Genomic DNA, 13,370 nt, shown 5'->3' on the forward strand with positions numbered 1-13,370 from the left:
CAGGTTTGCAAGATGCCAAAACCACAGGGCTCGGCAGCAGCCGACCTGGCCCAGACACACTAACCCGGGAGAACAGATTCATTCCCTCTTGATGGCTGCTCTCAGTCCATTCCCTACCAAATGTAAAAAAATACCTAAAACCACAATTGCTTCAAAGCTGACTTGGATAAATTAAGCTCTTGGTCACTTTTCAGCTCAAACCAGCTGAACCTAGGCCTGTGTATTACATATGTGAAGAGAACATGCCAGCATGTTTTAGCGTTGGTGCCATGCCACAAGGAAGGTGTAATGCACGATATTACTTTACAGCACTGAGGTAATTCAATAAATTACAAAAATATGCTACTGATAGAGGAGAAACAAAGGTCTAGTGCCACCCAAGCAAGACAGAAACCTCGAATCCGAGGCAGTGGTTCTTCTGCAAATGGACCCGTGCAGTGCAGACAGAGAAAAAGAGACGTGGCTCTGGCGGTGTAGCATTAATAATCGGCAGAGGCAGGCGTTCCAGCCCGTATTCTCCACATGATGCCATCTTCTTGATTTTTTACCACTGACTGGCTGTTCAAACTGCCATATGAGACTTAGTATGCTTGAACAGGCAAGGGAGATGCTTGCCCCGACCCTGGGCTGTGGGGAACATCCAGCTGGCCAACCCTGCCAGCCAGATTTCAAGCAAAAGTTTATTGCTGGGCCAGTTGGCATGGGCTTTAAGAAAGACTCAAGACTGGCAGGTATCCCACTCACTTCACAGCCTACTGCTGGAAGTGATTAACTTTTTGATAAGGCCATTTCTTTAACATGCTAATATGTTTACTGCCACGCGCTCCACGAAGTCCTGGAGAGGTGCAACTTGCCTGCCTCCTCTTTAGGATGTGGAAATCCTGCAACGAATAAAGAGACAGGAAATGACCGATAGTAAAAGAGATGCTGGAAGGATGGATAAATGTTATCTTCAGAGTGTTTCCCAAACATACATGAAAGCCCGGTGCACAAATTCCTCATTTAAGTCGGATTTTTGACATAAAGATCAGCTTTCAAAAACACCACGGCTGAGTTCTACAAACAAAACCCCACCACCAACTATAAAAAGCGTTCTCCTTCCAAAAATAAAGACCTGAAAAGGCAAAGGTTTCAGCAAGTCTTTGTCAATCCCCAAGTCTACAAGAAAAGGCAAGCAATAGTCTTTCACCCCAAAGCTGAGAACACAAAGTTGCATCTCTCATTCTACCAAAGCATTTCCCACTGCACAACAATTCAGACGAGCCTTTCAGCCGGGCCGGGGGGCTCGGCACTGCTCGTGAAAGAAAGCAAGCGCGCAGCAGCCGAGCACAACTCGGCTAGAAGTGCGCCCCCGAGGAACACCGAAAAACTCGACCCGCTCCCAACCCAGCGCGGCTCCAGAGCCCGGCGGCACCCGCGGACCCCCGCGGACCCCCGCGGACCCCCGCGCACCCTCGGGGACCCCCGCCCCGCCGCGCACCCCGCAGGACGCGGACCCCGCAGCCCCGGACGAGCCGTCCCATCCCGGCCCGAGGCTCCGCCGGGTGGTGCCGCCCCGCGGGGGCGGGCGGGGGCCGGGGCGAGCCCCCCCTCCCGTCCCTCCTTCCCCTCCCCTCCCTCCCCGCCCCGGCTGCACGGGCGGAGCGCTCTGCCGGCGGGGCCGCGCCGGGCCATGGAGCAGCACCTGCGGCGGCTGAGGCAGGAGCTGGTAAGGGCTTGGGGCAGGGCTCGGGGCTGGGGGGACCCCCAGCCGTGCCCCCCCCCCCCCCCATCCCGGTGCTTGGCGGGGGGCGGCGGCGCGGGGCTCGCTGCGGCCGGGGCCGTGCGGGCAGCCGTCGGTGCGAGGGGGGCTGCTTGAACCGGGGTGGGGGGGGGAGAGGAAAAAAGAAACCAACCCCCCCTCCCGATGTCCGCAAAGATCGGCGATCAGAGAAATCAAAGAAGCGTTTGCGGCAGCCTCCGGCAGGACTCAGTTGCGGGATGGCGACGATGCGAGGGGAGCGTGCGCTCGCCCTGCAGCGCCGGGGCAGCCCCCGGGGACCTCGGCTGCGGGGTCCCGGGGGGGGGGGAACGGCGGGGAGCCCCCATCACCCCCCCACACACACCCACCCCCGGGGGGAACAAAAGGAGGGGCCGGGGCACGGCACCAACGGGCCGAGGGGCTTCGGGATGCGAGCAGCCCCCCCCCGCCTGAGCACTTCGCGGGACGCAGATTTCAGGCGGTGTTTGCGCTGCCGGAGCTGGGCGCCAGGCTTACCCCGCCGCGTCCCGTCCTGCTGCGGTGTCCCCGTCCCGCTGCGGCGCGGGGCTCGGCTCGCCTTTGTCACCGCCAGGTCGGAGCCGGGCGGGACGCGAGCCCCGGCGGTGCCCGGGCTCCTGCGGGGCTGGCGGGCTCCCAGGCGGGCAGGGGGCTTTGCTCCGACAAACCTGGCAGCAGCCGGTGACGCTTCGCCCGGTGGCGTTCCCGATGTTTCCCGAGCAAACAGAGCGGCCGGAGCACAAACTAAAACAAAGGGAGCGAGAGGCAGCGGCGTGCTGCGCGCTGGGTGCAGTGAATGAAATGCAAATTGTGACACGAGACGTGCACGTTGTAACCTGGAAGGCCTTTAAAATCTGAACAAGTTGGAGGGTGAGGTGGATGAAATGAGTCACTCTCAAAAGAGTGTGCTTACGATAAGGTTACTAAAGCTGTTTTTTGTCTTATTAATAATTAGTCTCATTATCTGAGCAGTATTTTGTATAGAAGCCTGAGCATTGCACCTTTGGCTTGTGATTCAGAAACGTGCCTGTTTTGCAGAGCACTACGCAACATCTGGGTGGTTGGAATATACTTGAAGACAGATCCCTGACACTTTACGTGAAAAGCAAAAAATACCAGAACTGAGAAAATTCTGGATTTATTCATGCCCCTGCTATAGTGCAGTAATAGATTATTTTTAACTGTAAAAATGCCAATTTTTATTATGTTAATAAACCAGGACCTTAGCCTGGCAAAGATTTATGCAGACGCTTGGCTTAAACTGGGAAGGGACATCTATCACCTTCAGTAGGACCAGTCGTGACTTAACTGAAAGTAGCCCCATCTTCATATGCTTGGTTTTAAATAGTCACGTTCTTTCCTCCTCTCAGCCTCCCCCCTCCAAATTACCCTTACTTAAAAACGTATTTCAACAACGAGTTCTCAGGATACTGATGTGCAGCTTTGGAGTTGCTCAGAGCGCTGGAGGCGCGCTCCGAGAGCGTGGCTTTCATCGGCAGCTTGGGGAGCTGCAGTTGCATTTACTGAGGGCAGGAGGTCTGTATTAATTACAATAAGTATAAGTGATATCCTCGGCAATAACAGCTTTTAAAAATCAATACTGTCAAGATAGTCTGGAATTAAAATAGATTAATGTTTCTTTAAAGACCAGCCAGCAGTGCAGGAGACAGCTGGAGCCATCTGCCCTGAATGGTGAGTGGGAACCGAGCCTCTTGACCCTGCCTTCCTTGCCACTTTCTTCATTACTTGGCAGGGCATGCCTCCAGATGTTAAACGCACCAGAACCAAGAATCATGCGGGAGGAATGGTGGGAAGGACTCGGTCTGTTTGCTCTGCCAGACAGAGGCAACAAGCTGCCCCTGTGCACTTAAACGGGAGCCCTGTGCCCAGCTCCAGGGCATCACGCTGAGCGCAGAAACACAGAGATTTGCCTTCTGTTCACGGAGCAGCTCTGGTCAGTACAATGCAGAGGCTGGAAGCCACCTGGTCTGCAAAAGTTTAGGTTGCTTCAGTTTCAACTGCAGCCTTTGGCTGGTTTTGAGGACTTAAAAAAAAAAAAAAAAAAGCGGATGTTGGCACAGCTCCCAGTTCACAAGGAAAGGTTATCTGCAAGTGCAACTCAATCCCCCATCAGTGTGGGATTCGAGGATTCCAGCTCTGATTTTTCTTGTTCCTGTTTTATGTATTAAAACCATATTTAAGTAATTGTGTGCTTGGCTCAGGCTGCTGGTGTGCCCAGACGTTTCAACACACAGCCTGCGCATTGAGATCACGCCGGGCTTTGCCAGACAAGTCACAGATGAGCGTGGGTCTGGGCATGCTTACACCAGCCTCCGTGTCAGCCTCTGGGAAGGCTCTGCCAGGCCTCTCACGATGGCTCCCAGAGATAAATTTGGCCCATTTCACTCAATGAGAGCACTCATATTCCCATTGCATGTTTTCCATTGTAAGCTGATAGTTTCTGGCATGTGTGGTGTCCCTTTGATTGGAATTCATTCAGAAGCTTCCACATGCAAATGTTTTAAAGCCAGGAGAGTCTCAGCTGACACAGCCATTCATCATAGCCGGGCATGCGACCCGAGCACAGCACAGGGTCGGATCCGTTTCCGAAGCTGGGGTCCTTGTCCCGGCGCTGACACCCGCGTCCGGGGCAGCCCTGGACCAGCCGTGTCTGCTCTCTGCTCCTCAGTCTCTTGACATATAAAACACAGACCTTGTCCACCTCCTCCTAAAGCCCCTGGAGATTTAGGGATGTGAGAACATGCAGGGCTGGTTTGTAGATCTGGCACAGAGTAAACTCTGCTTCTCCACTCGTTGTCATCTGTCCTTTATACGGCAGTTGTGAAATGTGCCACAGCACTCACACATCTTCCCTTAACACAGTTAACTCGGTGCTGTGAGTCCTTTTGGCTATCAGCTGGACTCCGAGTCTGCAAACATCCTTCTGAGGCACAGAAATATTATCTTTGCTTTCTGAGTTACAGAATATTATCTCAGCTGAAAGATCAGATTTAACAAGAATTGTCTTGCTCAGGGATTAGGAGAGAGGAATTTCATTTCCGTGTCTCATGCTGCAGATGGCATTACCTCTGTAAACTTTCTGACACGGGGATTGTTTGCATTTATACATAGTAACATCAGCAGAGTACAATGGGATTGGGGTTTAAAGGCTCCTCTACCAGAAGAATAAATCGCTTGTCTTTATCTAGGTAGGGGCTGGTGAGTTCATGGGGCAGATTTATCTTGCACTTAGGGTTTGCATGGCTGTCGGGGTGAGGGGTCGCAGTCAAGTTAGCCATAGCTGTGACTTCACTTTGAACACTTTGATTTTTCTTGAGGTATCCAGGATATTTCTGGGCTTTCTGCTGCCTTTTTCCCCCTCTAAAAGGACAAGTATTAAAGTAGATACTTAAAACAAAAAACACCACTCCAACTCGAAATTCTGAATGTTCTCCTGCACATTCATCATAAATACATCAAATTACTGAGTTTGATAGAGTCTGACTCCCTTCTCGTATTATGTCCTGGTAGACAATGTTTCTTGCTATGAATATCTTACAGGAATAGAACATTTGGCCTGACTGAAAAATGCAGCTAATTATTTTTACTGTCTCACACTGGGTCCTATTCCAGTAACTGTGTCATGCTGGAAAAGGATTCTCTGTACTTTCATGAGTGCTATTTCAGGAGCAGCTCTTGCGGTCTGCAGTAGATGGGGCATAAGCGACAGAGTCAAGGGCTGACATCGCTGCTCACAACTGCAGCAGGTGGAAACGTGCAGCTTCGTTTTTATCTGCTGATGAACTGATCCCCTTAAGGGGGGCTTTTCCCATTGCTGCTGGGATGGCATTGGAAAACTTGCATGGTTATTGCAGATCTTTCCTTGGCGTTGCCTTGAGGGAGGGCACAAAGCAGAAGCTTGGCAGCAGAATTCCTGTTACACGGAACGTGGGGAAGAGAAAAAGCAATTATGGGCCTTGTCCATTTGTTTATTTCCAGAGAAGACTTCTGAAGATGAAAACTGGGGATTTTTTTTTAATCACAGCTGCACACATTCAGGAATTTTTATGACCAGATACCCCAATGCAGGCAGGCCACTTGGCTGAAAACTGACATTTTTAACCATCATCTTCAATGGACAGTCTGTACACTGAGGCTTAAGGTCTTCCTCAGCCCTGTGTTGAGAAGTCTGAAGGCCAGAGTTCTTTTCTGATTGTTTGCTGGCTGTAGAGAATTGATTTTCTGATTTGCCTTTAAATGCATGTGATTGGGAAGCACAGAACAACAACACCGCAATTGAAAGGAAGGAAACAGAGTAAGGAAGATAGTTAATCGAGTGATGTGAACTGCGTCTTTCACAGTTAACATCTGCTTGAGAGCCATTTATCCCACTGGGAAATTCTTCAGTAAAGTTTCAGCATCCTTCCTCTTCCAGATAAATTGTGAGCTCACACTTAACATCCTAATTTGCTCCTAAAATATTCTGGGAAGACAAGAGGTTAAAAAAAAAAGACTTGAAATCCTAGTGATAAAGTTCCAGGACAGAAAGACCATCGCAGTCCCATGGCATCCAGGGAAAGCGAAGCAGGGCATGACATCGAGCTAGCAGGAAGCTCCCTGCGAGCACTGCAGAGCTGTGCCCAGCTACAGTTGCAGGCTTGCCGAAGATTAATCTACTCAGTGACCCAAAGGAAAACACAGAAACAATATGATCAGCTCAGCATTTCTAAAATAATTTTGGTCTCTATTAGGTCATCCTCTTTAAATACCAATTGTTTGTGCCTGGTTCTGTTGCCTACCAGCACCATTATTGAGAATTGCTATTTGCCGTTTGCTCTTTCCTGTCCCCTTAGCAATAACTTCCTCTCGTTGCGCTGCTTTACCTAGGAGCTGGACATCTGTCTTCCTCCCTGCTGCGAGGGGCAGGCTCAGAGCTCTTCTTCCCAGCTCCGTGCTCAGCTGCAAGCTGCGATCCGTTCGCTGGGTTTTCTCTTTTCTCTGGTCAGCACCAGAAACTGGGCAGGCCAGATGTGTGGATGGGCTGGGAACAAAACCAGCTGTGGCCTGAGGGGATTGAGCAGAACTGAATTCTGAAAACTCGGTGAATTTAGATGCTAATAGGAAAAACTTCGTTCCCAGAGTGAGCTTAAAAAGTCCTTTATTTACGAGTGAAATGGCAAGTGAAATCTCCCTTATTTGTATGTCTCAAGTATATGGCTTTGAGTTTGATAAAATGCCAGTAAGTGCTAGAGGATGTTCCTCGGGGCAGGTTGTCCTCCTGCTGTGTTAATCGGTGGAGGAATCACTGATTTATAAGCTGTGAAAACTGGTTGGGGTTGTTGCTCTGGGAATAAGTATTTTGAGGAAATGATTAAAAAGGTATAACTTTCAAATTAGCGGATGCCTTTGCCATCCAAAATGGTAGATTTTCAATGTTAAAAAACCCTGAACATATGAGTGTTGCCAGCTTTGCAAGACACTCACCATATTTTTTCCCCTACATCGGATATGCCTTGGTGATCACCTCAGAGTGCTTGGAAAGCTCTCAAACTTTGCACTTCAGTCTCCAACGTTCAAGGTGACTGCTTTAACTGAGCTTTAGAGAAGCGTTTAGCCAAAGCTGCCTTGTTCATGTCTTCACAGGCAGATTGATCAGGAGGCAATGCCTTACTGCTGGAGGAGGAGGACACGTTTAACAGCTCCCACTGAACCAGGGCCTGGGCGCCACAGCCGCGCTCAGCCCTGTGTTCTTGCTGTGTAAGACATCTGTGTCGGGCTGTGCAGAGCTAGGCTAAAACTCTTTCGTGCCCATTTTTAGGGACTGCCAAAGTCTCAGAAATGATGCAATTTAATCCAATTTTAACTGAAATCTGAATGTCTGTCATAGTTCTAATTTGTCTTTTGCTGGGGACAGAGGGGCCGAACAACTATTTGTATGGAAGCACGAGAGCCTCAGATCAGGCACCCCAAGTCCCTTGAACGGCTGGCTGACCTGTGCTCCCCAAGCAGGGGCCAGCAGGTAGCAGAAGGGAGGATGCTGATGGGTGAGGTCCATGCCAGAGCTGACGTTTTGCAGGGAACACCGCTTCCCGTGCCCTGCTCTCCAGGGCAAGTGAGCACCAGGGCTGGTTCGGCAACAGATTTGGGATTTGCAGCTCGCAAGCACAGAAGACAGAACATCTCCTGATGCCCCGTGGTGGCCGGGTTACATAAAGTCACTTGCATAACCTCAGCAAGTGCAGTCAGGGTCTCTCTCTATGCCAAATTAAGGCTCTCCGGGGTTTATCTCGCATTCACGCTCTGTTTGAAATTGCGCTTTCGTTCTTCACAAATCCCAGCTCCTTCTACACCAAGTGCCTGACCACAGAGCTCGCAGGGCTGCAGGGGTTCTCTGCTCGGCCTCGTGTTCCCATCACCTTGCAGCCAGAGCATCTGCTTGACTTCCAGCCCAATCTGCTGCATTAATTGCAGAAACTTTCCTTCTAGCATCCCAGAGAACTTAATCTTGAACCTTGGCCAGGGTGGTGGTCTCAGATATGGGGAAGCTTGTTCCTTTTGTCAGCAGTTAAAGCCTGGAGAGTCTCAGAGAAGCCAGAGTGAACTTGGGAGGAAGGGTTTCTTCTTGGCAAACAGGAGAATGGCTGTTAGACACAAAAGAAGAAAGTTCTTTTTCCAGAGCTTTCTCTCCATGGCAAGTATTCTTAATTACCGCAGAGTAATTACAAGTGGATGAAATCCAAGCCCCTGCAGACTGTTTGGTCACCAGTCAGTGACTTCACTTCGGGCTGGGTTTCATTCACACTCTTCAGTCCGTGAAAGACCAAGCTAATGCCACGAATAGCAGAAGATAAAGCAGGTTTTTCTTGGAATGGTTTTTGTTTGTTTTTTCAAATTCCACAACCCGAAGCTTTAGCAGCATAATTAAGCAGAGCTAAAAGCCTCTTCCCAGCACCTTCCCAGCCCTTCTGCTGATGGTGGGGTGGATTTGCGTTGCCGGTGGACATCGAGGCCATCTCAGCCAGAGGCGAGCTGCTGGGACAGGTCCTGCCCCGCACTGCTGGGCAGCAGGTGAGGAGCACCCAAACCTCAGCATCACTTACAGGAAAGTATCTCCACAGGTGAAAGCATCTCCGCTGCTTTTCCAGTGCCTTGGCTCCCCAGGCTGGTGCTGGTTCTGGTTCAGCAGAACCAGCTCGTTCATTCAGGCTCACTTCTGAGCGCAAGGGGAGCGCTGGAATCTGGGTGTTCGGGGCTCAGACCTCTCACTGGGGGGAGGCTGGGTCCGTCTGCGAGAAACGAGCACGCGGATGATAAATGCTGCCCATGAAATATTAATGCTTAATAGAGCCTTGCCGGATGAGGCATGCATTGTAATGATACCACCCATCAGGGGGGAGTTAATTGAATCAATGAGGTGAACAGCGGAGCCGCCCAGCATATGTTGGGGTTGCAGTCAGCCCGGGCGGTGCAGGGGGACCTGTGTCACTCTGCACAGCGTGGCTGTGCCGCTGCGCCCGCCAGGGGATTTGAGGGGAAGCGGCCAATGAGGGGCCGAGCCAGCTCCAAATCCAGCTTTTTGCAAAGCCCCAGATAAAACAGACTTCCATTAATAAGGCGAGAAAGGTTAGGACGAGGAGCATTACCGCAAATCTGGAGAGGTAAGGTGATAGTTTTGTCTGAAGCTTGTAGAACATATGGCCTCAGCTTTTGTACCGGTAACCCAAGAGCTGTGTTAGTCTGGAAGTGGGGCATTATTTGCATATCTGCAGAAGCAGAGGTTTATTTGCTGATGTTAAAAAATCAGATAGCTGGGGACAGTTGATAGCGCAATCGGGAAGTTGGCAGAGTTTTTCTGAATCTCCACCGCTAGCGCGTTCGTTCTGGGCGGTAAGTAAGTTTCTTGGGAGGGAAGCTCTGAAAAATCAGTGGAATCTCTCTGCTAATTTTAGGTTTGGGGTTATGAAATGGAGATGGGGGTTTGTGGTCAGAAACTGTTGTGAAGCTTTCCACTTTCAGAGCTAGGTTGTAACAGAGAATCAAGTTTTTTGATGACTGCTTTGCTGCACAGCTCAGATATGAGCACAGAAATGGAAATAGAGCAAATAATTGAACTAATTTAGCAAAAATGAAGTAAAAAAGTAAAGCTTCATAAAGTAAAGCTGAACAAGAGATGCATCTGTCCTTTTTCATATTAAACTTAAAGATCTATTGCTGTACAAAAAAATGATGAGCCTTTTAAACTGCTTTTGACAGTACAGGCTAAAGCTGTTCCTAGACAGTGGTAATCTTTTCTGCAAGCCACCTTATATCAGTGCAACGCCTTCACCTCCAGCCCTGCCATCCCCTGCTGTTCTTCCCTCTCTCCTTCCCATTCCCCTCCCCACTAGAAGTGGCAGCTGTTGGAAAGTACAGCCCGCTTGTTTTATGGTGCCGCTTCGGGAATATGATCCAGATCCTACATAAGGAAGAGAAAGCAACAGAGCAAAAAGAGAAGAGGGGAATTTAGCAGCTCTGGAAAATACCTTGTGTTTTTCAAGTCTAACATAGAAAGTTAAATCTGTATAGCAAATTTCAGGGATAAAGCAGAACTGCTGCTGATGGTCTTAGCTGGGGAATCAAAGAGATCGCTGTTGTGCTGTAAATAAGTTTAGAGTTTGTTGGTTGTTCTGTACAAGATTTCAAGTGCATTGACATTTCTTTGATTATCCTCCAGTGATAGATGTAATGAGAGTATTAAAACCTGAAGATATATTGTGAACTAATGTGATCCTTATTAGGGTTGATTTTTAATTTAGTTTAGCACTTCAGGTAAAGAAGCACAGTTCTCAGTGGAAGGCACGGTCTCCTCATTATTCTGACTCCCAGTTTCAGTTTGTTACTCAGGACAAGGGGAACAAAAGCAGTGGAACACACTTAAACTGGAGGCAGCCGAAACCATTCATAGTTATACACCTTGGGTTTCTGCCAAGCAATTAATGGGAACTCAAACTATTTTTGTTGTCAGGTCAAAAAAAATCCACTACTTCTGTCAGCTCGTCTTATTCCTAGAGGGTCCAGATTATTTTTAAACCATTTAAAACCCTTAGAGAATTTGAGAAATATCCGGTTGCCGTTCCATGAAATGGATGTGGTAGAGGTATGCTGCATGTCAGATGCGATAAGGGGGGCGGCCACACGTCAGACGAGCTGCAAGCCCAGCTCTCCTGCCCCTCAGTCCGAGCCTCCTTGCCCTCTCTGCTCCCCAGACACTGACTCGGTGCCTGCTTCTTCCCCCGCAGCTGTCCATGAAGGAGGTGGGAGACGGGCTGCACGAGCAGATGAACTGCATGATGGGCGCGCTGCAGGAGCTGAAGCTCCTCCAGGTCCAGACGGCGTTGGAGCAGCTGGAGATCTCGGGGAGCCGAAGCACCAGCACAGAGCAGCACCAGTGCTGCCGGAGCAGTGGAGCAGGGCCACGGGGCCAGGCAGCAGCAGGGGGCTGCAGCCCCACATCCCTCACATGCGCGGTGCCACAGCCGGCCAGCTTGCCCCATCCCACTGTGCTCCCAGAGAGCGGCCACCTCGGGGACACCTCCTCCTCCTCCTCCTCTTCCTCCTCCAGGAGCACCTGCGGCAAGGTTGCCTCCCACACACAGGGACCTTCCTCGGCCCCAGCCAGAGCAGAGCGCGTCCACCCGAGGACATTCGAGCCCAGCAGCCAGGGCATGGCTGGGGGGTGGCCGGCATGCCAGGAGTGCCCGGGGTGTGATGACGGCCACGACTGGACATCCTCCCTGATGTCCCAGAGCAGGAACCGGCAGCCTCTGGTCCTGGGGGATAACATCTTCGCAGACCTGGTTGGGAACTGGTTGGATCTGCCAGAGCTGGACAAGAAGGGGGAGAAAAGCGAGGCCTCCCTGTCCGCCAGCAGGTCCCAGGAGCTCTGCAGGAAGTTCTCCCTCACAGCCAACATCTTCAAGAAGTTCCTGAGGAGCGTTCGGCCAGACCGAGATAGGCTTCTCAAGGAAAAACCTTGCTGGCTACCGCCTGAAGACAAACAACCTGATATTTCCAAAAGACCCAAAAAGACGAACAAACTCAAGGGGACTTTTTACTTCCCACTTCATGGGAACATCCAGAACCACCACAGCAAAGTGGAGAGGTGCCCGAAGGTAGAAGGTAGTATCAAGAAACCCAAAACTGGCACCAAGAAAGTCCACGATACCATAGACTACACCCAGTCCAGGTTTGATATCAACACAGCCGTTTGGGTCTGAGTTTGTCAGTGTCCCCCACTCTGCCAAGCATTTCTTGCACCAGGGAGGAGCTGAGGCCATGCACTTCTCAGGAGCCCCCCGAGCTCTCGGCCAAGACCGAGAGGTCTCTGCAAAGCGTGCCATGCCGTGGCTCCAGTCGCCTGCACATGGCATCTCCCATTGAGCTGCAGCTTCAGGGGCAGCCCGAGCAGCAGCTGGCTCAGCCCCACACACTGAGGCAGCCCGTGGGGACTGATGTTTGCAGAAATAATCAGAACTGTTGGCAGCTTTTAGGGTGAGCGGTGCCACAGATAGCGGCTCCTGGAGTCTGCCTCGTGACAGCGCCTTCAGGCCCATTCAGGTCATCCCCAGTTACAATAGCTGAAGCACAAAATTCACTGTGTGCGTGTGTATGAGTGTGCAAATATATAATTTTTTAATAATTCTACTGCTTGTGTGCACTTAAAACTGGGTTATAAACCTGGCAATTCTAGCAGTGATCCTGAAGGACTTGTTATTTAAATGTTAAGAAAAAAATCAAGTGCTGCCATCTTTTAAATTCAAAGAACTGCTACATGCAGGTGTTGAATCCCAGCTCTGTTGCATTTCAGCTGTTTCTCATCCCCCCAAGCTGCATCTCCCTTGTGCTCATAGCACCTCTCCTTCCCCCTCCTGCTAAACATGCGGGACTGGAGGTTCCTTCCATGGACATCTGTGACACTTGGAAACTTCAGCTGCTTTCGCCTCTCTCTCCATGTCCTTCTCCCCCAGGCTCATACTGAGATACAGCATTGCCACAGATGTTTATTGTTAACTTTGCACTGTGACACAGAATTGCAAGAGATGTTTGTTGTTGTTGTTTCCCATGCTGTTGTGTACAAACCCTGTCCTGAAAGAACCAAGTTCTTCAGCATCCAGCTCTCCAAGAGCTACAAATAAAGCAGCATTGTCCTTGTGTGCTGTGGAGCAGTTTGTGTCCTGGTGCCAGCATCCAGCCCTGTGTCCATCAGCCTTTTCTCCCCTGCAGAATCTCCTGGGTTGGCACTGCCCCAAGAACCCAAACCACAGTTTGTGGGCACTCAGATGCCCACAGGGGTGCTTCAGCCCGGTTCTGGCCGGTGGCCGGGGCTTGGGGCCAGGCCCCATCTGGCTCCATTGCAAGGAGAGCACAAGTCCTTAGCAGGGGGACATCCTGGGGGGCTGCTGCTGCCATTGCCAGCGCTCAGCACATCCTGCACAGCAGCATTAGGTTGCTAAAACCTGCTCTGCTCACTCCCAAGTTTAGGAAGGGCTCGTGGGTGAACAGCAGGATTGGTTTTTTAAACATGCAATTCTATTCATGTTTTAGCTTCCCAGGACAGAGAGGCCAGTGGAGC

General features: G+C 50.7%; 1 protein-coding gene across 2 annotated transcripts; it reads left to right on the forward strand.

Moving 5' to 3' along the window:
• Nucleotides 1-1,568: 1,568 nt before the first annotated feature.
• Nucleotides 1,569-12,954, forward strand: INKA2 (inka box actin regulator 2). 2 transcript variants are annotated; one of them, XM_080569421.1, is made up of 2 exons: nucleotides 1,569-1,708; nucleotides 11,038-12,954. In XM_080569421.1, the coding sequence occupies exons 1-2, from the start codon at nucleotides 1,673-1,675 to the stop codon at nucleotides 12,013-12,015; spliced, it is 1,014 nt and encodes a 337-aa protein (XP_080425547.1). In that variant the 5' UTR covers nucleotides 1,569-1,672; the 3' UTR covers nucleotides 12,016-12,954. The 2 variants fall into 2 exon arrangements, with proteins under 2 accessions (XP_080425547.1, XP_080425548.1); XM_080569422.1 differs by lacking the exon at nucleotides 1,569-1,708 and adding an exon at nucleotides 1,771-9,417.
• Nucleotides 12,955-13,370: the final 416 nt, after the last annotated feature.

This window comes from Anser brachyrhynchus (genome assembly GCF_964034855.1).
Source record: "Anser brachyrhynchus genome assembly, chromosome: 27".
Lineage (NCBI taxonomy): Eukaryota > Metazoa > Chordata > Aves > Anseriformes > Anatidae > Anser > Anser brachyrhynchus.

Bases quoted from the DNA above. Each gene is read 5' to 3' on its own strand.
- INKA2 (XM_080569421.1), top strand. From the start codon at position 1,673: ATGGAGCAGCACCTGCGGCGGCTGAGGCAGGAGCTG. The intron at 1,709-11,037 runs GTAAGGGCTTGG...CTTCCCCCGCAG, and splicing joins GGCGGCTGAGGCAGGAGCTG to CTGTCCATGAAGGAGGTGGG.